The 23,671-nt window shown below is 36.5% G+C and overlaps 1 protein-coding gene across 1 annotated transcript in view; it reads right to left on the reverse strand.

The window, feature by feature from the left end:
- LOC138703463 (cohesin subunit SA-1-like) overlaps positions 1 to 15,665 on the reverse strand; it is a 66,102-nt gene extending 50,437 nt beyond the window's left edge. Inside the window, exons 1-5 of the mRNA XM_069831343.1 lie at positions 15,367 to 15,665; positions 8,636 to 8,809; positions 8,137 to 8,341; positions 3,899 to 4,124; positions 1,110 to 1,263 (exon numbers count right to left, since the gene is read on the reverse strand). Of these exons, the coding sequence (XP_069687444.1) occupies positions 1,110 to 1,263; positions 3,899 to 4,124; positions 8,137 to 8,341; positions 8,636 to 8,809; positions 15,367 to 15,492 (885 nt within the window). The 5' untranslated portion in view covers positions 15,493 to 15,665. The remainder of the gene's footprint in view (positions 1 to 1,109; positions 1,264 to 3,898; positions 4,125 to 8,136; positions 8,342 to 8,635; positions 8,810 to 15,366) is intronic.
- Positions 15,666 to 23,671: the final 8,006 nt, after the last annotated feature.

The following is a 23,671-nucleotide window of genomic DNA, read 5'->3' on the forward strand; positions in this document are numbered from 1 at the left end:
ATACTCTGCAAGGGGAACGCTCCATCACTACATAATACACTATCTACCAAAAAGTAATTGGGCACTATTTTTGCCTCTTTAGAACCTCGTGGTACCACCTCTTGTTGCTATAATAGCAGCCACCCTGTCAGGCATGCTCTCCACTAGTTCGTGTAGGATATCCACTGGAATGCGTCACCATTCTTCTTGCAACATGGTACTCAGTTGGATAATGGAAGTTGACCCCATGTTTCGGCGACTACTATGCAGTGGTATGCAGATAATAATGTTCACTGGTTGGACTGGTCTGCACAGGGTCCTGATCTCAATCCCAATGACCATCTTTGGGACGAATTGGACCGGCGATTGAGGTCTCGAGAGATGCGGCCAACTTCCATTGTCCAACTGAGTGCCATGTTGCAACAGGAATGGCGACGCATTCCAGTGGATATCCTACACAAACTAGTGGAGAGCATGTCTGACAGGGTGGCTGCTGTTATAGCAACAAGAGGTGGTACCACGAGATTCTAAAAGGGCAAAAACAGTGCCCAATTACTCGTATTCACAAGCAATGGAACTGGAACTAAAACAGTGCTGTAACTATCACAATGCAAGACTGATTCTATCGATGTCGTTTCTCTTCAGACTGTACTCTTGAATATCATTCAAGTTATCTCGTGACCTTTTCTGTAGCCTGCTCTTCCTTATCGAATTGTTTCGTTCGCATTCCTGTCGTCGGTAATCCCTGTTTGCGAGACCTATACAAGTCATGTTATGTATTATGTTCCTGGCTGAGTGAGTGGAAGAGAAGGCCTGATGTCTTATCTCCGCCAGAATAGAAGAAATATGCGCGTGAGGGTGTGTGTGTGTGTGTGTGTGTGTGTGTGTATGTGAACCATGGGTTACAAACAACATAGGTAGCAAAGAAGAGCATACAATAATTTTATTTACATTTACGTGTTTATTGTTACAAATTTTGGTCTAATTAATAACTTATAATTACGGCCAGGAAGTTCATGCCTTAAAAACCTACTAAATATGCATGCAAGTATGCCTTTACAAACGCTAAAATAGTGAAGGCTTTCCAAAAAACAAGTACAACATGCAGCAGATAATTAGTAAAATCTCACCTTTATGCAAGCGAGACGAACCATTTGCACTTCATCATAAAGCGTCCATCCGATATATTTCAGGTAAGAGTCAGCAAGAAAATGTTGAGGAAATTTGTATATCCACATACCGATTTCTTCCATACAAATTGCTCTTATCTCAGGCGCGATATCTCTACAACACGTAAACAAATATAAACGAAGGATGTAAAAAAAAAGGTTATTTAAGTGCACAGAACCAATTTTTTTTTTCAGGAGAGACACAATAGTAATATGCGTTACAAGAGCGGTATGTTGATGTTTTCATGTTCGAGGAAAAGATTGAAAAAGCGAAACGTAGTTGAGCTTTTTTAATTTCCGAAAACATGAAAACAAACATACCGCTCGTGTATCGTACATTATTTTGTGCGAAGATCGTTTATTACATACCTGAAAGAGGAATTTCTAATTAGTTGCAATGAAATCTCCATCTTGGTTTCTGTTCAATGACGGCAATTTTGGAAAACAAAAATATCTCTCTTCAACATTGTTGCTATAAAATGTTTTCTGTGTAAAATGTTTACTATACTGCAGCAGGCCGTGATATACGTCTGTATTTTTTTTCCCCAGTCTATAAATGCGAACTTAAAACAAACGGTAAGGTTATGTAATGATTTATTTTTCATTTTAATATTTTAACAATATTATTTATATAATATATTGCAGTAATAACATCGGCATCTGGAATGTTGTTGATTTTTTCACGGCTTCCTTAATGTTACTTGCATCACGAATGCAATAACTTTAGTGGAGTAGTAGAGTTTACCGGTACTGAATTTTTGCAAATATTTAAAAACAACAATTAACAGTGCAATTTAGGTGAAATTGCAGTGGTAAGTTTCCAATTTATAATTATTACTATGTTGAACGTCTTTAAAAATAATATGTTAAAAGCCTAAAGCAGTAAAATGAATATGACGCTTAAGCGGTAAGAATAGGGAAATTGTTTTGTGTGTTACGTTGGGAATACTGAATGTGGTATTTCACACTTACAGTGTATTGGTTTTGTGCGGAAAGCAAGCAAATACGCACGATCTCGCACAAAACATTTTTCACTATCCAAATCACCTACTACCAATAAAATCTGTGATTGAATACATTAACTAGGGCTACTTCCACTTTGAATTTCAACATAATTATGATTTTTTACGTTACTGGGCTTCACACCTGTTGTGATAACCACTTTAAAATTACATAAATGGTTCTTACAACCTTTGTTTTTTTCACTTTATAATTATATAATTAAATCCATTATTTTTAAACTATTGATATTCAGATTATCAATAGTAATACCACAAGTGCTGACAGTTTTCTGATAATTTCATTCAGCTTAACGAATAGAGATAGAAAACCTTGGACATGTCCTGGGAGCCTGCCCATATGGCGAAACATTGCATATATATAGGCACCATGCAATTAGAACTAAATTGGCCGATGCCCTTAGAAAATTAAAATACACCGTCTATGAAGAAGTCCACGGAACTGCCGACAATGGCAGTAACAGACGAATTGACATAATCGCCATTAGCGAATCCCTGTCTCAGGGTATGATAATCGACCCCACCATCAGGTTTGAAACGTATAAATGACAGCCTGAAGACGTACATGAGGAGAAACGAGCAATCTATATTCCAACCATCCCGTATTATAAAGATAAATATCAACTTCACGATATCAGTTTTACGGGATTGATGTTTGGAGCAAGAGGAACGATACCTAACTTCTCAATTATGTAAGACCCTAGGACTGCACAAATCTTTTCTGAATGAACTGGCCCTCCTCATTTTTAGAGAGTCAGTCAAACTTTTACGGAACCACCTATATGGACTCTAATTCAATATATTGAAAAAAACTGACGCACCATTATCATTTTTCTTTCTCTTATTAGCTTTCATTGCTTCTTTACTTGTAACTTTTATTTATTCTGTAAACTGCCATTGTTTGTTTGTATGTGTACTTTTTTTTTTTTCCTTACTCTGTTATTTTTCATCATCTATTTGTTCTTGTATTGTTTTGTATGCTTTGTCTAATGGCAGCCTCTTACTTGAGGAAGCGCAATGAAATAAAAAAATAAATAGCTTTAAAGCGAAATGAAATTATCACAGAAAATTATCACCATTATTATTAGATAATTCCCAAGCGAAAAATTAATCTTGTTATATGTTTACATTCCTTTACTTTTTCTGTGAAAGTAGGGATTACAGATACATATCTAAGCCTTCTGGAATATGAAATTCGTTGAAAATGAAGACCTTGGCCTCTTTGCAACAAAAGTGAACATATGAGTTTAATATACTACAAGGCTTTATTGTGAAATACTTGTTTGTTTAGTCAACTGTCCGAAGACAGGTTTGAACCTCACAAGTGACACCAATAAGGCATCACTCATGAGACAACTATGTCAGGAGATAATGGGGTAGGGTGGCCACTTCCTTTCCCCTCCATTGCATGCGCACACCTTGCTGACTAGTAACATATTACTCTAATCAGACTTCAGGGTGAAATGCTTAAGTTATTATATTTTGTCTTTATTTTGAAAAGTATTAAAAATACCTATATACCGTATTTACGCGCATATCAACCCTTTGAGGCACAGTATCAAGGGCGCCCACTACTACTGAGATTTTTATTTTTACGCGTTTTTTTCTTCTCTACGTATCCGATACATGTTTTCTCAAACCCTCGGTAAACAATTCAACAAAAGCGTATTTTTAAATCCAAAAGCTAAAAATACTTAAACTTGAATTTTATTATATTGCCATGAATCTTACCTGTATCTCTGTGCAAATACAGCCTGGAACATAAACGTTAGTATGTTGTGTAGTTCTTCCATGTTTTCTTCCATTTCACATTGCGTGGATTTTAATACTTCTAGACGGGCAATAGCTCTATTTTCTCTTTCCTTTCCCATCTCTGCTTCATACTGTCTCTTTGCATTTTCCAAGTTGCCAGATACAGTAATCGCAACATCCACCAATGCAGTCATCAGTTTCAAAACTGTCAATATAAAAAATATCGTATAAGAATCTGGAGTAAATTTATGATCAAATACAGAGAGATATATTTATAATTTTAATAGTGATAGATTCCGAACATTTGTGGCAGTAACTTACTAATACATGTTAAAATTGTTTTATGGTAATAATTGATAATACCACAGTCTAGTATATACAGTCACGAAGTTCAATACGTAGTAAATATGCATCCATAGATAGTTGCTAACCACTAGGCTCACTAATATCGCCTCATTACAGACAATGCGAAATAGTACCGGCACAGTCTATTGTTCCTAGCACCCTCACAACTCAAGCTTCGTGACTGTATATACTAGTCTGTAATAATACTGTGATACAAGTAACATTGTGATAGTTCTTTTTGAGAATTTATTACAATTTTACTGAGCGAAAAAAGAACCTGTTGTGTGTAGCAACTTATCCACGAACATTCCCTTAATAAGTTGACGCAAAAATCCGATCCTCCTCTCTCTCAGTTAAAAAAAAAAACTATCACAGTATTACCAATCTTTACCCTATATAGTTTTATTCTACAAATAAGTCTTCGCTAGAAAAATTCTCTAATATTGTAATGAACTACTGCACGTGATGTGAGTATACTTACATTACGTCACAGCGTTTCAATGACACACTATTGTGCGGACACGCGCTTCTTCCCTGTAATGTTGATTCAGCTTATGAGGAAGGAGTAACGTTTATGCCGTCAACTTACTATATCATTGTGCGCTAAATAAATTCTCAAATTATAAATGAATCTTTTTGTATAATTTAAATTTATATATAGTCTATAATAAGTAGAATCGTACTGAAACCATTGTGATTTAAACATTGTTCCTGTGCCTATAAATCATATGACCAAAACCTGACACACCTAGTTTATACAGGTGTTGTTTCCTATCTCTGATAACGAATTTTAATGACGTCATGTGTGTCAGGAATCATACCGACAGCTGAATTGCGGCGAGAGGTGACAGACCAGTAGTGAGTGATTTCATAATCATAGTGCACGGTGTATCACAGTAGCAATGCCCAAGAAAATCGAGTCTTTTTGGAAGAGGTGCATAACTTTTTCCGATGCCAAGTACAGTTACATGAAAATCATAGGAGCCTGCAAAAAACGTGGTTTCGTTATTTCCAAGAAAGGCATCTTGTGTGTATCTAAGAAGCCTAGCAAAGCTAGAATGGGATTAATTTCAGAGTGGAAAAAGCAAGCAAATCCACCCCTCATCACAAGTCGCCGCGCCCCATGAGATGATACAAATTAATTCCATTCGAGCTTTACCAATCTTATTAAGTACACAAAAGATACCTTTCTTGGAAATAACGAAACCTCGTTTATTGCAGGCTTCTTTTATTTTCACTTAACTGTACTTGGCATCGGAAAGGATAGTTATGTACCCCTCCCAAAAAGGCTCGATTTTCTTGGGAATTTCCATTGTGAGTCGCCGTGCACTCTAACTATGAGATCACTCACTACTGGTCTGTCACCTCGCGCCACAGTTCAGCTGTCGTGTGACTCCTGACGCACATGATGTCATTCAAATTCGTTATCAGAGATCGGAAACAACCCTATAGAGGTTTAGATTGTTGCCATTCCTGTGAAAAAAAAATGGTTTCTTTGTTTTTTTCTTTTCCCGTTTCAATGCTAATAAGTAGGCTCCGTATTACAGCTACCTAAAGACTGAAGTTATAGACACATTGGGTATATAGTACCCCGAACACAGGTAATGCAACGGATAATGATGTAAACAAACAAGTCGTCGCTGCGTGTTCGTGGAGTACAGTCAACTCCCGACATTCTGAAGCTATACTAGTAAACACATGGTTGAGTCGTGATGTTCATTTTCACCGTAATCTTTGCAGTGAATAATAACGTGCATTCGTAAGTTACGGAACTTGAACATATGCGGATGTCACTTGAAATGATTTTATATTGCAAGAAATTCTTTCAATAGCACATGACGTTATTGGTGCATGATGTACTGGTAGTACAAGATATTCCTACTCTCTGATATTTTTTTTGAGTTTCATTAGGATATTGCATGTCGCTCTTCCTTGAAAACCCAGTAGGCTAATTTTGTTTTTTTTTTATTCAATGCAGTGGCACTTGACTAGAGTCATTGGCCGTACAATGGCGATAGAAACTAAAATGAAAGAAAACGAAATAAAGTAAACAATGTGTAAGTGAAACTATGAAGGAGAGGATGTCAGCACTGCTGCATTCTTTCTCTGGCCTCCCAGTACCTATCCACAAAGCTGGCAGATGAAAGTGCTGGACAAGTCTTGATGTGGTTTGAGTCCATGATTTCGGAACATCGACAGAGCATGCAGTGGGGGCTGGATAATACACCCAGGCGGTGGAGGTGATTAGCCAGACAGTCATGACCTACTGCGGTGCGGAACGTAGCAACAGCTTCTCTTCTGGGCCATTCGGGGAGAGTGGAGTTTAGTGCGTCCTTCCAGTGTTTATCTTTAATTTGGTCCTCCAAACTCTTATGGAAACATTGTCTCACTCGACTTCTTATATTTGTAGATGCTCTATGGAATGGCAGCATGTTAGAATATGAAAGGGGGATAGTTGTTCCTTTCTTTGCCAGAAAGTCTGCTGCTTCATTCCCGGCAATGCCGCAGTGAGAAGGTATCCATTGCAGATGTACAATTTTATTTAGTTTCTTGATGTCTTCTCTGCATTGTTGAATGTCATCATTAGCTGTTGTAATAAGTAGTTTCCAATTGCAGATATTGCTGCTTTTGAGTCACTGAGGAGGACAATGTTTGGAAATGGGAAGGACCTGCACAACAGTTGTTTCACAGCAGTACATAGGGCTCTTACTTCTCCATCAAAAGATGTATGGTTGTTGCCTAGAGTGAGATAGGTAGAGAACAGTTGGCAATGAATTCCGGCTCCAGTGGGCCCGTGTTTTTCTGTTTGGAAGCCGTCAGTGTACACATGCAGCCATTTGTCTTGTTGGTAGCGGATTTGTAATGTTTCTAAAGCAGAAAGACGGAGTACTTCACTACATTCGTCCTGTTTATTTTCTATTGCAGTAAGATCTAGTGCATAGTCAATATGATGTAATGCAAGTGGGTTGGTTGGTAGGCTAATTTTATATGTACTTTTCCAGAAATTCTTTAAAATGTATATTATCTAATTTATTAATTGAGATGTTGGCACTGAGCATCATGGTAAGTTACATAAATCCATGCTAAACGTCGAGTTAATAATTATGTTCATAATTTTCAGACTTTGATGGTACTGGTTCTTTTTTATTACTTTCAACATACTTTTTGTGCCTTGTGGTATTGCAGTGTTTTTCAGTGCATTGTTTTTGTCTCTTCTACATTTATTTTACACAATTTATATGTAATATTGTTGAAAATATTAGTTCAAATATCTTCAACTATGCCCTGCAATATTACATGCTTGAGAGTCTTACTTAAGGCATTTCAACTCTGCAATGAGCCTTCAATCAGCCACAAAGATGTGGTTATTTAAATAATACAACTAGTAAGAGCAGTGATCGATAAGACTACTCACTATGACTGCGTCCAGGTTTTTACTTTCTAGAATCTAGAGGAAGAGGACAGAGGATGCGTAACTATTTTGTATACGAACGTACCTGTACCTGCGCTGTGGCGTCACATATACTTCGAATCAGGCAACTTCATTCCAGTTTATAGGTAGCTGGAATACGGAGCCTACTAACAACCAAGTTAATGGCAACTTCTTATTGTGCATGATTTCCCATCATAAATTCCTAAGCTTTTTATTTTATTTGATTTCATTTCATAACTAAGTCTCTCTATAACTAAGCCTATACAAACCGTCACTTATTAAAATTTGGAAAAATTGGGGTACATATAGAATGCACATTCAGGAATATTCGAACAAATACCGGATATTCTGGGTAGGCCTACAGATTCTGTTCGGGAACATGAGACTCACTCTAGAGACTGTTTCTGGAAAATGGGGGCAATTGGTAATCTTAGCTCACCTGCAAATGTTGAAGTGTGCCTGAATGCACGAACCTCAGAATCGGACATGGCTGTGAGAAGAGATGTGACGTTATCCATAAGATACTGGTCATAGATGATTGAATTTTGACACTTCTTTATCAGAACTTGCAACAAGTTACTGAAGTTCTTGCGAAAATTTTTCCAATTACGGCTGGTCTTAACCAGAGGATATTCACCACTTTCCTACAACAAATATTAATTAATTACGGATCTGTCAATATAGCAATATGAAGTACCAGGAATTAAGAAACATTTGTACAATTTAATTATTGATCTGCTCGCTCGGTCATTCATTCATTCATTCATTACAAGGTTTATAACTTAAATATTTGCCGTACACACAATATTACATTAATTATTTAGTATCTAACCACTTTTATCTTATATATATATATATATATATATATATATATATATATATATACACTATTTACTAAGAATAATAGGTATGAATAAAATACAAAATTATTTAATTACATCACCAAACTCTTCCGTCATTTTCTTTATAATGGCTGTGTGTTCCATAGTTGTCTGCATGGCAGATGTAACTTCTCCTTTGCATCCAGATACAGTGATAAAAAATTGAGTCAATGCTAACAGTGCTGAGTCTTGATTGGCTTTGTAACTCCTAACCCATTCATCCACAGCTCTCTGATAAAAAGAACATAGTGAATTAGTTTATGTCTTCGACAAAAATACATATTGTTAATAATGACTTATTAATAGAAAAACGTACGATACACATTATTTTATGTACCAGGTGGAAGAAGAATAAATAGGGACTTTCGAGTGATGAACCAAATATGTCTGGTCATCTGTGAACGGTTTCTGAGAAATTCATACAAATAAAAACGATCAGATTGTAACATTGCAACACGTGTTCACATAACAGTAGCTGCTAAATCGTAAGGCATCATAATTCTGCAGTGCTTGGAAAAAGTGGCATAACTCAGTTTCTACAAACATTTTTTATTAATTTATTGACAACTTACGGAACATCTGCTCGCTTGGGAAAAACATAAGTATTTCTCCCATTACAATAATTCATACAGAAGAAAATCAAATCAACATAAACCAGTGTGAAGACAGTTTTTTTCCTTCTCCTGTAAAATTAACATTTTTGACGTGTGCCACTTTTCCCGAGCACTACAGAATTATAGGTGTATACGTAACTGAACAAAATGTTCAGTAACCTAACATGTCACAGTGGGACATTGGTGTTGTGCATTTCTTCCTTCCCGCTCCAGTCTTTCTTCCGACCAAAGCTGCCAGATTGATTTTACCTAAAGTCGCCAAATCATCGTGCTAGTGTAACCCAATGTCTCCAATTTTCTACTTTAAAAATAAGTAATCTCAAAGTATACGTTTTTATAATAATATAATATCGTTACTTTATGTCATATTTATATAATAAAATTCTACAAAGTTAGTATTTATGGCATATGCCAGGGGTCGTCAGCACAGAGCACCCTAGGGCTAGCGTTTCTTACCCGCGGAAAACACAGTGCACCATGGTGCACTCATAGCTGCTTGCGGGTATGTTCTCTACCTTTTCCTGCTGCACGATGGGGCACACAGAACGGCTCCGCTTACCCTTTGCACATTTCAGCGAGTGCTGACGACCACTGGCATACGCTTTGCATTAGTTTTTATGCCGATCTTCTCAAATTCTCTTCACTTCTCCAATTTCGCACAACAAAGTCACTGTTATACCCCCCTACAAATTAAACTAATCTCAATATTAACACCTTTGAGAGAATTAAATATTTAGGGAGCTGGAGTAGAAACTTCGGCTAGATTGCTATTTTTCACGTTGTTAGAAAATTCTTTACAATGCTTTGTCTATAAATTCCAGTACTGATCAGTTTATTGGTCTTCAGATTAAGAAAAAATAGCGCAGTAGACCTACTTCAAGGGCGAGGAAGAAAGAGCGATACGTTTCTTTAAACAAGTGTCGAATCAATCAATATTCTTGATGTATTCAGCTGTTTCCTGACAACATAATATAGTCCATTATAGTCCATTGTAGTCTATTCAGTTGTTGTTTTTCACGAGAAATGAGGGGTATTTTGATCGGTGTTCATTATAGATGCCTGTTGCTAGTAGCCAGAGTTGGGGTGTAGTCAATATATACTGCAGGGCTGTGTCTTCTGCAACTGGTACTGATGATTTTAAAACAAGTGTCGAAGATCGGTAACAAGTTCCGGCGCTCAGCTATAATGTTGAGAATAAACATAAACAACTATAATCAGTGAGGGAAGTGAGACGGTATGCGACGGTATGGAATACCGCCACTGATTTCTATGGCCAGAAAACATACCGTTAGTGAAGAATGACATATCATCACTGACAAGAATGTGATCCTTAAAAATTTGTTTATACATTTCTTCAAAGCAAAGAGTACCATCTGTTTACTTCGTAAATCTAAACCACAGTCTTTTGGATCTGTATTTAACGTGTATTTAGACATGTTTATTTTATAAGTCAACCCCTGAAATGCTTACAACGGTAGTATCACAGTCTAGTACAGGGATGTCGAACAGCGCTCTCGAGCTGTGAACTGCACAGCCTTCACTTCTTTCTTACCGTGCAACGGTTGAACACAGGTAGCAGGCAGTCCGGCCGAATGATACTAAACAAAAGCGAAACTGCGGCGGCTGGTACTTTGATAACTTTTATACATCTTACCAATTGATTAGGAACTCAGTTTTGATTTGCACTTGATGAACTCTGATAAACAAAGAATGTATCCTACATGAGGATGAATTGATAATGATAATAATAATAATAATCATAATCATAATAATAATAATGTTTTATCTACTCGGTCATTCCATGAATGTTGTTCGTTAGTGACGGAAATAAATCATAATAATAATGTTAATATCATGTTTAAAATATCAGCTTTGTGTGTATGTGTTGCAGCAGTGCAACTTCAAGTTCAGAAACGTAAACTGTTTTGATGTATAAAATTAATTGCTTTTAGCGTGACTTGAAATTTGTTCATAGTTTTTGTTACAGATTCAAAAATATCTCCTCCTCGAGTTCGATCCTTTAGTGAAATGACATCTACAAGATCTCCATGAACATTGAAATCTGAATCGACATTCATTATGAATATGCTAGCTGCGCCGTATCTTTCCGGTCGATACTTTCATTAAGAGCTATAGTAAGTAATAAGTGAAAGTTTTCATTCTTGCTATCAGTTGTTCCTACAAGTTATCTCCAATTTATGATACGCGCTCTGCAAAAATATTACGAGACAAACATATAGATTTAAAATCATTAACGTATTCCGGACATATCCCTTTTGCAACAGCTATGAGACAGCCTTTCACAAATTCTCTGTTAGTAAATAACTTTGAAGCCGTTGCAATAATTTCACAAATTTTGTAGCTAGCACGAACCAAGCTTATTCTACTAACACCCGATGATGATGGAAGGTTTTCTGAATTCAATCTTGATTTTAATTCTTCTACAGCCTTTTTACGAGTGAAACTGAATAACTTTTCTGGTCCATAAGCTTCAGCATGACGTGTAGAATTAAAATGCCTTTTAATATTATGATGGCTAATGTATCCAAGTTCTTTTCTACATATTAAGCAATGTGCCTTTCCGTCCTTTAAGATAAATCAATATCTATCTATCCACTTACAACTGAATCGTCGTTCCATATCCATACCAGCCGCCAGAGTTGATAAACACACTGCGTACTGCTACAGCGAGCTGACTGACTGTCGTTTCACCTCAGCTACAGTTGGAAACAGTATTAATCGTTTCACAGTTTGAGAGCGCTGTTCGACATCCCTGGTCTAGTATATAGTCACGAAGCTTGAGTTGTGAGGGTACTAGTAATAATAGACTGTGCCGGTACTATTTTGGATTGTCTGTAATGAGGCGATATTAGCGATCTTAGTGGTTAGCAACTATCTATGGATGCTTATTTACTACGTATTGAGCTTCGTGACTGTATATACTAGACTGTGGTAGTATTTCAATTAATAGCTTGTGGTGGTCATTGTTGCCAATTTAGTGACTGTCATTCTTGTTGTTGTTGCACTTTTCATAAACATTTAAGTAAGGCACTTTGAAGCCTTAACATTATTTTAAATGATAAGTCTCAATGGACATTGCAAAATAATCTAGTAAATAACTGAAGTAGCTTGGAAATATTTTGTTAAGAAATTTAATGTGTTCCGTAAGTTTCAAAGATTCGCATTACCGACTGCACGAAACAATACATTTATTGTATACATCATGCAATGTGTATTGTAAGGGAGGGGTATGCATTTTTTAAATCGAGGTATCACAGGGGTACCATACCGCCTATGTCTTTTTCCCACTTCCCTCATTGACTATAATAAAGTTTTCTTGGATAAAAAAAAAACAAGTTCCGGCGTGTCAACAATGATAAGTCTAATATTTCATGTCAATCATTGAATTGGATTAGCGATGTATCAGCAACAGACTACTTAATAAAATAAAATTAATAAACGATTAAATGATTTTTCCTACGTCGCCCAAATTTCGCAAAATTCCGGGCGAAAGTCGCCCAAATGGTGTTAGTCGCGATTCTTAAAAAATAAGTCGCAAAATCTCTGTTTATGTAGCCTAAACGGCGAAATATCGCCCAATCTGGCAACCCTGCTTCAGACTTCCTTCTACCGTCATTAAATGCACAGTTGCCACGTCTTCCTGTCACACTCTTTGTTACCGATCTTCTATTAACTTACAGCCAAATCGTAAACGTTAAACAACGAACCAATAAGAAAACATTTGTTGTTATTTATTATGCAATATTCCCCAAAATCGCCTCTCAAAGCCTCCCGTTTTGCTAGACTATGCATCCCAAAATTAAACTATAAATGCTACTTTTCTCAAACTCCGTCCACAAAATACCACAACATATGAAATAACTGAGCGAGTTGGCTCAGACGGTAGCGTTTGAGACCCGTATTCATATTTCACGAACCCTCTGCTATGCTGAATATAGTTACAACAGTTAAGATACTTACTTGTGGCTTTTAAAGAACCCGGAGATTCATTGCCGCCATCGGTCCCTATCCTGAGCAAGATTACTCCAATCTCTGCCATCACATCCCACTTCCCTCAAATCCATTTTAATATCCTCCCATCTACGTCTCGGCCTCCCCAAAGGTCTTTTTCCCTCCAGCCTTCCAACTAACACTCTATATACATTTCTTGATTCTCCCACACGTGCTACATACCTTCCCGTTTCAAATGTTCGGTTTTAATGTTCCTAATTATATTAAGTGAAGAATACAATGCGTGCAGTTCTGCGTTATGTACAGTAACTTTCTACATTCTCCTGTAACTTCATCCCTCTCAGCTCCAAATATTTTCCTAACACCCTTAACCTCTGTTTCTCGAAGTGAGAGTTCAAGTTTCACAACCATATAGAACAACCGATAATATAACTTTATATATTCTAACTTTTAGCTTTTTTGAGAGCAGACTGGATGGCAAAAGTTTCTCAATAGAAAATAATAACAAGTCAAGTGTTGAAATACCTAATATAATATGTTTTTACTTGGTTATTTAACGACGCTGTATCAACTACGGGGTCATTGAGCGACGAAGGGATTTGTAATAGCGATTGGTATTTGCCGATATGAGGCCGAGGTTTCGCCACAGATTACTTGACATTCGCCTTATGTTTGGAAAAAACTCGGAAAAACCAAACCAGGTAATCAGCCCAAGCGGGAATCGAACCCACGCCCGACAGCAACTTCGGATCGGCAGGGAAGCTATAATAGTACAATATGTTAAGGAAGAACTAACCTATGTTCATATGACTGAAGAGACTACTAAGGTATAGGAGCAGAATACGGGGAACAAACTCAGCGCTAGTTTAACCCCTGATACGCTCTTCCGGTATGGTGCCCTAGATATTAGTTATTTACGATATGAGTATCAACGTTTCATATTACAGTACGAGTTTGATAACCAGACGAGTATTGCAATAAAAAAGTTACGATAAGTATATCATACGTTTTATCCTCTTTGATTAAAAAAAAACTAATTTTAATAAAAAAAAGTGTATTGCTTTTATGCCATTTTGAACATATATTTTGTGAAGAGAAGATTTTATTATTATTATTATTATTATTATTATTATTATTATTATTATTATTATTATTATTATTATTAGTCTTCCTGCGAGAGGTGATTCGTTTATATTTGTTTTGAACACGATAGGTTTTCTTTATAAAGGTAAAGGTATCCCCGTAACATGCCATGAAGGCACTTGGGGGCATGGAGGTAGAGCCCCATGCATTCCATGACCTCGGCACTAGAATGAGGTGGTGTGGTCGGCACCACGCTTTGACCGCCTTTTAACCCCGGGAAAGACCCGGTACTCAATTTTATAGGGGGCTGAGTGAACATCGGGGCCGTTCTGAAAGTCTGACAACGAGAAACAATCCTCTTACCACGAGGGATCGAACCCCGGACCTTCCAGTCCGTAGCCAGCTGATCTACCAACTGAGCTATCCGGCAGCCTTTCTTTATAACAGAACAGCAATAATAGGAGAAATAAACAAACATTGTTAAAATGAGTTCAATTCTACAATTGAATGTTTAGTGCCAAATTGTTAACATACTGTTGTTAATGTTTATAATAAACGACTTCAGAATACAGCGTAAGTACATATATGACGTTATTGCTTTATTAATTTATTTATTTTTGGTCCAGGGGACTTATCTTTTTTTTTTATCATGACTAATTCGCATCTCCTTGACGTTACTTCGTTTAACATCATGTGTTTCAATATAATTCAGATTCTTTCTTTTTCACTCTAACAACAATTTATCACTAAGCCTCAAGGCTTTTACTCTATTGTATCATGGTACTCTTTTCGACGGCAACCTGTAGTGGTTACAGGAAGAAATTAAATTAAATTATATGAATAAAAAACATGTGTTTTAATTATTTTTAACTTGCACAGTCTTTGATAAGTATCTACGCGGTATTCTGTAATATTGCAATAAATAAAATCAATTCCATTTTATTTAATTTAATGTGTGGTTCACATGACGCAAGCAGTTAGGTAACAGCAGTATCATTACCTAACTACTTGCGTAACAGAAGTATCATTACCTAACTAGTTGCGTAAGGAAAGTGTTTACAACTTTTTTATTAGTGATGTAAAGTCCACTTTACATGAAAGTGGATAAAATATTCTTACCTGACTTGACACGCCTCGACTTTTCATTACAGCACATATTAACGATGAAGCGGGTGAAGATGTCATGCTGGGACTGTTTAATGTTTGAGAATCGGTATGTTGTCTTGACGAATCTGTATATTCCATTATAATATCACTTATAATGTATAAGTCGAGTGAAATAATATTGTACTATGAAGTGTTTAAATCGTTAACACAATGTTCCCAAACAAAAACGCACTATTACAAACATTCTCAAATGCATGTTGTTACCACGATCAGCTCACTAACACACAAGCAATTTATTTAATGAGTGCCTTCGTTTCGCTCCCTTTCAACACACAACAATGTATATAAATAGTGATGGCCTTCGTTTTTAGATCTAACAAAATATATCACGACAGTGTGAATTTTTCAAACAATGTGCATGAAATGTTCAAGAATAAATGATTCAACATTACATTGTCTTCCAGCTAATGTGAATATTATTGTATATTATTATATTTATCTTCCAACTAATGTGAAAATATTATATTATCATCACTGCTTTCGTATGGTAAAAGGAGCCGGTGCAAATTACTCTGGCCAATGTCTATAAATTATGCATGAACTCAAGAAATAGGTATATTTGTTTTACATTAGGTTCCTCGATAATATTTGAATGAGTTCAGACATAGAATCCAAACATCACCTACCTTGTTGCATAATCCACCAAGCACTTACAACAGCTTTGCTTCTACCCAGTAAATTACAAGTTAACAGGTTTTCCTTGTTCCTCGATGATAAACTAATTGTAAGAATAGGTTTTATGTATTATTATAATACATTATGTTATGAAATAATATAATATTTTATAAAATTATGTATAAAATTTATTTAATATCAGAATACAATATAATTTTACCTTTGGTTTTACTTCTCATAGGAGATTATTATTATTATTATTATTATTATTATTATTATTATTATTATTATTATTATTATTATTATTATTATTATTATTATTGTTTTCTTGTATTTTCAGTGCTATCAAAGACCATGCAATGCCTCAACTCTCATTATAAAGGGACTCCAGTGCATAGGTAATTATAAGTATGGACACTACACCTTTGATGTAACAGGACTAATTTTAATGACCTTCAAACCAGTTTGAGTGTGAGATTCTACTTTCTCCCTAGAGTTGGCACTGATATCACATCAGCTAGAAGTCGACACAGCGAAAATATAATCCAACTAGGTACATTATGCACTCAAATAAAATAAATTGGACCGATGAAATAATAAATCCGTCATTATCTGTAATGTCCAGGCTCTAGTGTTCCTTTATAATGGGAGTTGAGACGTTGACCCCATCAACAATTAAAATATGTAATGATTTAATACCACCAATACCACTGACAATGGAGAAACAAAACTCCTACGAGAAGTAAAACCATACGTCTATATATTGCATACAAAAATATTAAACGAGTTTTATACATAATTTTATGATGTATTGTATTATTTTATAATATAATTTATTACATATAAAACATATAAAATTATTATAACTAGTATATCACTGAGAGTCCAGCGCCGCGGTCTAAGGCAACCTGCCTAGGACTCGCGTTACGGAATGCGCGCTGGTTCGAGTCCTCATGGAGGAAGAAATTTTCTCTTGAAATTTCGGCCAGTGTATGGGACTGGTGCCACCCAGCATCGTGATGCACTTGGTGAGCTACGATAGGTAGCGAAATCCGGTTACGCAAACCAGCAATATCGGCTGGGGGGCTCATCGTGCTAACCACATGATACTTCCATTCTGATTGGATGATCGTCCACCTCTGCTTCGGCATGTGGCCGTGAAGCAAGCAGTCGGCTGGTCGGTCTCGGCCCTTCGTGAGCTGTAGCGCCACGGATTATTATTATTATTATTATTATTATTATTATTATTATTATTATTAATATTATTATTATTATTATTATCACTGAGAAATAAGAAAAAGTTGTTAACTTGTATTTATTGGAAGCAAACGTTACTGGATTATGCTACAAGGTAGGCGATGTTTGGATCCTGTGTCTCAACTCTTAGCTATATTCAATTATTATCGAGGAACTCTAGCGTGTGCTCGATTACACTAAGCTCTAGCGCTTGAAAGTGGAACTAAAAGCCGACGGAGCGAATGCGCACAGAAAAACAAAACGAAAATTCTCTCAAATCCCTATTCGCTGGTGTACCTAGACTGATTAATTGTATGTTAATGGAAGACATGGTTGGATCCAACCAGTCAGAAGGAGTAACTATACTCATTGTCTCAACTCTCACATTCAGTTATTTATTTTCAATCAATTTTACTTCATTCAGCTTCCCCCAAGTGGAGGCTACCTACAAGACAAAGTGAGATAACACGGGATGAGTTCTGGGGAATGTGGTGGCCAAATCATGAGTTCTTGACGACCAATCCATCGTTGTGACAATTCATCATTGAGGCCCCAAACGTTGTTATGGTGTTGCGGGGGCACAATATTATTTAAAGATGAAGTCAGCGCTACCTTCTTCCAGTTGAGGGAGGAGCCTAGAGATTATCAGTTCCCAAACTCTCACGTTTTGTTTGTTCACTTTTCTTGAAATGTGGAACGTTGCTTCATGACTAAAAACCAATTTTTCAGGGAATCTTTCCTCTTCCATTATCCTGAGAACACCAGAAAGAAAAATGATCGCATGCCTAAGTCAGTGTTCTTCAGAGCTTGAAGCAACTGCAGGCAGTAGTGTCATTGCAAACGTTTCCGCAGAACTATCCCTACAGTTTTCTGCGGGATACTATTGTAAGTTCTTGGCCTGCCCAGCATGTTACCAACTCGATTCTTAAAAACCCGCTATGAAACAGTGCAAAAGTCGCCAAATTACTATATTATTAATGTAAAATGAGATTATTTTGCTACTGTAACTGTTAAAAAAAATACCCGCCAAATTCCTACTGGCTATCAGCAATACAAATTTCATAAATTTTACCCGCTAAACCAATACTCAAAAACGCCAGATCTAGCGCGCAAACTGCTATATTGGCAATACTGCTGCCTAGTAGATAGATTTACAGTTCCTCGTTTCTTTTCTCGACGAAAGCAGTCGATTTTCGTTTGCAAATGAGGCCCGTATCTTTAAATTGTACATACCACTTGCGAATTTACTTGGGCGGATCTGTCCCCAATTCTGTCCGAAAATGTTGTTAAACGCTGAAGACACACACACACACACACACACATATACATACATACATACATACATACATACATACATACATACATACATACATACATACATAAGTGTTCTGTCCATGGATAGGTCTTTCACTGCAACCCCAGCATTCTCCAATCTTTCCTATCTTCTGCCTTCCTCTTAGTCTCCGTATATGATCCATATATGTTAATGTCTTCTATCATCTGATATCTTCTTCTGCCCCGAACTCTTCTCCCGTTCACCATTCCTTCCATTGCATCCTTCAATAGGCAGTTTCTACTCAGCCTGTGACCCAACCAATTACTTTTTCTCTTTCTGATCATTCTTTCTTCACCCACTCTTTCCAACAGAACTTTATTTCTTATCCTATATGTCCACTTCACACGCTCCATTCTTCTCCATATTCACATTTCAAATGCTTCTATTCGTTTCTCTTCAGTTCGTCGTAAAGTCCATGTTTCTGCCACACTCCACACTTCACACAAAGGACTTCACTAGTTTCTTCCTTAGTTATTTTTCTAGAGGTCCGCAGAAGATGATCCTTTTTCTATTAAAAACTTCATTTGCCATTGCTATCCTCCTTTTGACTTTCTGGCTGCAGCTCATGTTACTGCTTATAGTACATCCAAAGTATTTGAAATTGTCCACTTGCTCTACTGCCTCATTTAGAGTTCGCAAGTTTACCTTCTTTATTTTTCTTCCGACAACAATGGTCTTCGTCTTGTTTGCATTTATCTTCACCCCATACTGCTCACAGTTGTCATTTATCTTCAGTAGCATATCCCTTAGCATCGTCTCGTCTTCTGCTAACAACGTCATATCATCAGAAAAGTCGACCTGGTTGGAGAGTTGGTATAGCGCTGGCCTTCTATGCCCAAGGTTGCGGATTCGATCCCGGACCAGGTCGATGGCATTTAAGTGTGCTTAAATGCGACATGCTCATGTCAGTAGATTTACTGGCATGTAAAAGAACTCCTGCGGGACAAAGTTCCGGCACATCCGGCGACGCTGATATAACCTCTGCAGTTGCGAGCGTTGTTAAATAAAACATAACATTTAAAACATCATCAGAAAATCTTATGCAATGTATTCTTCTTCCTCCTACTTTTATCCCTCCCATGTTCTTACAAGAGTTTTTCACCAAATCCTTCAAGTAGATGTTGAACAGAGTAGATGATAAAGGGCATCCTTGTCGTACTCCTGTCCCTATTTCAATTCCTTCACATATTTCTTCTCCTATCCCGACTTCGACTCGTTGTTTCATATACAGTTTATTGAACAGCCTCCTGGCTTTCCAATCCACATTTATTTTCTTCAGGATGCCCATCAGTTTGTTCCAATCCACTCTGTCAAACGCCTTTTCCAGGTCTACAAATATTTCTTTATTCTTCTCGAGCTATCTTTCACAGATTGTTCGTAGTAGTGCAATTGCATCTTTTGTATCTTTTCCTTTTCTGAAGCCAAACTGCTCTTCTTCCAACTGTCCTCCCATCTTAGAATATAAACGTCGATTCAGTATTCGCAGAATCTTCGCCGAGTGCAACATCAGGCTGATAGTCGTGAACTCCTTACATTTCTTGGCATTATTTTTCTTGGGTATTGGCAGCAACACCGTCTCCGTAAAATAATTTTTTTTTATACATGAAAATTAAAAATGAAAAACGCTTTGTGTCCTTCACTCATAACCATTTTCTTAGCTGTCCTATTCTGGAGGTCAGACAGTAGAACCAATGTAGAGAAAAACCAAGGAAAACTAACCTTTTTACTTCCCAAAGAACACATATTACAGGAAGATATACCTACTCGATCGATTTCATATTTTAAATTACTGAAATAGGGATTATCATTTTGACTTACCTACTCTTAATATGGCAATAGGAAATAAGTATTATTTTATTTATTGGAACTGTAACAGCTCCCTTTGCTGACAGACTACTTAAAGTATAAAATAACAGATGTTCAAGTTATAAGAGTGTCACACAACAATGGCAAGAAATATTACGTACTATTAAAATATTCAAATGCAAACAAAACTATTTTTCTTATTAATGCACTGTAGCTATACTTTGCAGTAGGTTTAATGTTTATATTATTTATGTAAAATTTTAATGCTTTAAATTCTTAATTCTTAAGCCTCGAACATAGAGAAGATAATATTAAAAGACGTGTTTCAGCTGGTCGGTGTTCTAGAATAGATAAATTCGTGCTTCTATCAGTTTACCGTTTCTTCTTCGGAATGACATGTGGTATAAACAGAACACCTTACAACTTCCTGAACAGAGCTCTAAAATCTAAATACATCTTTTGGCTGCGCTCCAATGTAGTCCATTTCACTTCTGGTTGTCTCTGCCATTGTGGTTGTATTGCACACACAAGATTGCAACCTCATTCAAGAAATTAAATTATAACATCGAATACAGAACAAATAATACTCTACAAAAACATCTCAACACACAAACAACACAAACAAACAAATACAACCACACAGGCGTATACAAACTCAAATATAACACCTGCAACAACTTCTACATAGGACAGACAGGCAGATCATTTCAAACACGTTACAAAGAACACATCACAGCCATAACAAAATTACAAAACACTTCCACATATGCAGAACACATCACAAATGCCAACCACACCTACCGAGACATCAACACAGACATGGAAATTCTACACATCCAACCAAAAAGCCAGAAACTAAACACACTAGAACAATACGAAATATATAGACACACAAAAACACACCCAAATGAAATTCTCAACACACAACTCAATTTCAGAACACACACTCTTTAACTCCACATTATACTACACAAACACACCCCCACAGGAAACAAAACAAAAGGCGCCAAGACCAGCAACAACCAGTTTTGAAGAAGGCCAATAACAGGCCGAAACATGTTAACCAGGTACGGTAAAATCTAACACGAGAAAGACGTATAATACATATTCCGAAAAAATATTATTATTTTTTAAAACCCTTCCGTCAGATTATTTATAAGTGTATTAGAAATAAACTGTAAAAGTTTCATTGTTCTACTCCCATCAGTTTTAGAGAACAGGTACAATAAATATCACTAATTTATCATAACAAGATCGTTAACCAGGTACGTGTAGATGACAGAGAATTGGCTGAATTGTAGATCGCGCCGGAGGAAGAGAGACAGAACCAAGAAATGCAGAGATCAAGAATACAGAAGAAGAAAACATATATTATGTGAAGAAATCAGATAAGAGCAGCTTAAGTACCACAAATGCAATGAAGTTTAGTGACACGAGTAAAAATTCAAGTGATTTAACCAGATTAGTGGGAAGGAAGGTCAGTGCCGAGAAGAGAAGTGAAATTGTTTCTGTGAGTGCAAAAGCTGATATAGTGAGAAGTGAAGTGAAGAAAAAGAATGACGAGTTTATAACAGAAAAGGGTGAAGTGGATGTTTCTGGTCCAGAGACGGCTAAGGAAAAGACGACTAAGGACTTAGCAAATAAAAAGAAATATGAATTAAAGGGGTGTAATAGGAAGTTAAATAAGACGATAGAGGTATTGAAAATAGGTGAGGAGTATGGTGGAGGAGGCTAGCTAGGATAGCGAAGTAAAATATGTAGAAAATTAGTGAGATCAGAAAATGAAATGTACACAAGAAACAGACATAATAACGAACATGTTGGACAATGGTGTAGTATGTTTTAGTAACAAGTATTATTAGAAACAGTGTGTGTTCGATATGGACGAAGTGAACTGAAAATCAAGAACGGAGTGATAAAAGTGTCAATTTTGAATGAATTAGTGCAGTGTAATAGGAAGTTAAGTAATACGATAGAGATAATGAAAATAGGTGAGGAGTATAGCGGAGGAGGCTAGCTAGGATAGCGAAATATAATATGTAGAAAATTAGTGAGATCGGAAAATGAAATGTACACAAGAAACAGACATAATAACGAACATATTGGACAATGGTATAGTATGTTTTAGTAACAAGTATTATTAGAAACAGTGTGTGTTCGATATAAGTGAACTGAAAATCGAGACAGAGTTGCAAAAGTGTTAATTTTGAATTATCTAAATTAAGTTTTTGGTTTTAAAGGTGGGAATACTGATCAATTTAAATGGGGTCGAAAGTTAAATTATAAGAGCGTCTACAAAAGGTATATCTGCAATGAATGTAATTGTGGCACCAGATACAAAAATGGTGAGGTCCACGTTACATGAATGTAAATATTGACATCAAATACAGAGCGTTCGCCTACGAGTGGGGCCAGGAAAGCGGCATGTACTGATACGCCGCTTTGTGCGCGCAGTTGTTGAGACACGCTCGACAATCAAGGACATCAAGGTCGACAAGTTATCAGTTGTGAGCCAGATGTTGCAGTATTTAACACGTACAGTGCAGTTTCTTGACACAGTTGCTTAAATATTCAGCGTTGTGTAAAATTTGTTAACAATACAAAACGCAAAATTCACGCTTGAACACAGAGTTTTTATGTATGATGCATATATGTGAAAACAGAGTCATGTAGAGAGGTGCGTAGGCAATTTGAAGTAAAATATCCGGGTGCTCCAATTCAGGGTAGAAAAACTGTTAGACGTCTTGTTAACAAATTAAGGACAACAGGGTCGATAAATGCTACGATTCCTAAGCGAAAACAAAGAGTATTGACGGAAGAAAAAATTGATGAAATCAGTGCATTTACACGCTCTCCTTATAAATCTCTAAGACGTGTTTCACAGGAAGTTAGTGTTTCAAAAACATTAGTCTTTACTGCTGCTAAACTTTTAAAATTAAAACTCTACAGAGTATAGTATAGAAAGCGGAAGCTTACGGATAGACGATTCCCGCAAACGACATCGTAGGCAGGCCGCTTTCCTGGCCCCACCCGTAGGCGAACGCTCTGTATATATGAAATACGTATCAAAATAGCATTAATTTAACATGTATTGAGATAGGAGGTTCCCAGCCCCCTTAATAAAAATATGTGATCATTATAAAGTGTAGTTTATTTAAAATATTTATTTAAATGTTATATAGCGGTACTCGCATTCGGAAGAACTTCAAAAGACCGTTATATCGTTCATTATCTTTTATGTGATGCTGTCATCTGAAGTTTTAG

The sequence above is a fragment of the Periplaneta americana genome, chromosome 7 (genome assembly GCF_040183065.1).
Source record: "Periplaneta americana isolate PAMFEO1 chromosome 7, P.americana_PAMFEO1_priV1, whole genome shotgun sequence".
NCBI lineage: Eukaryota > Metazoa > Arthropoda > Insecta > Blattodea > Blattidae > Periplaneta > Periplaneta americana.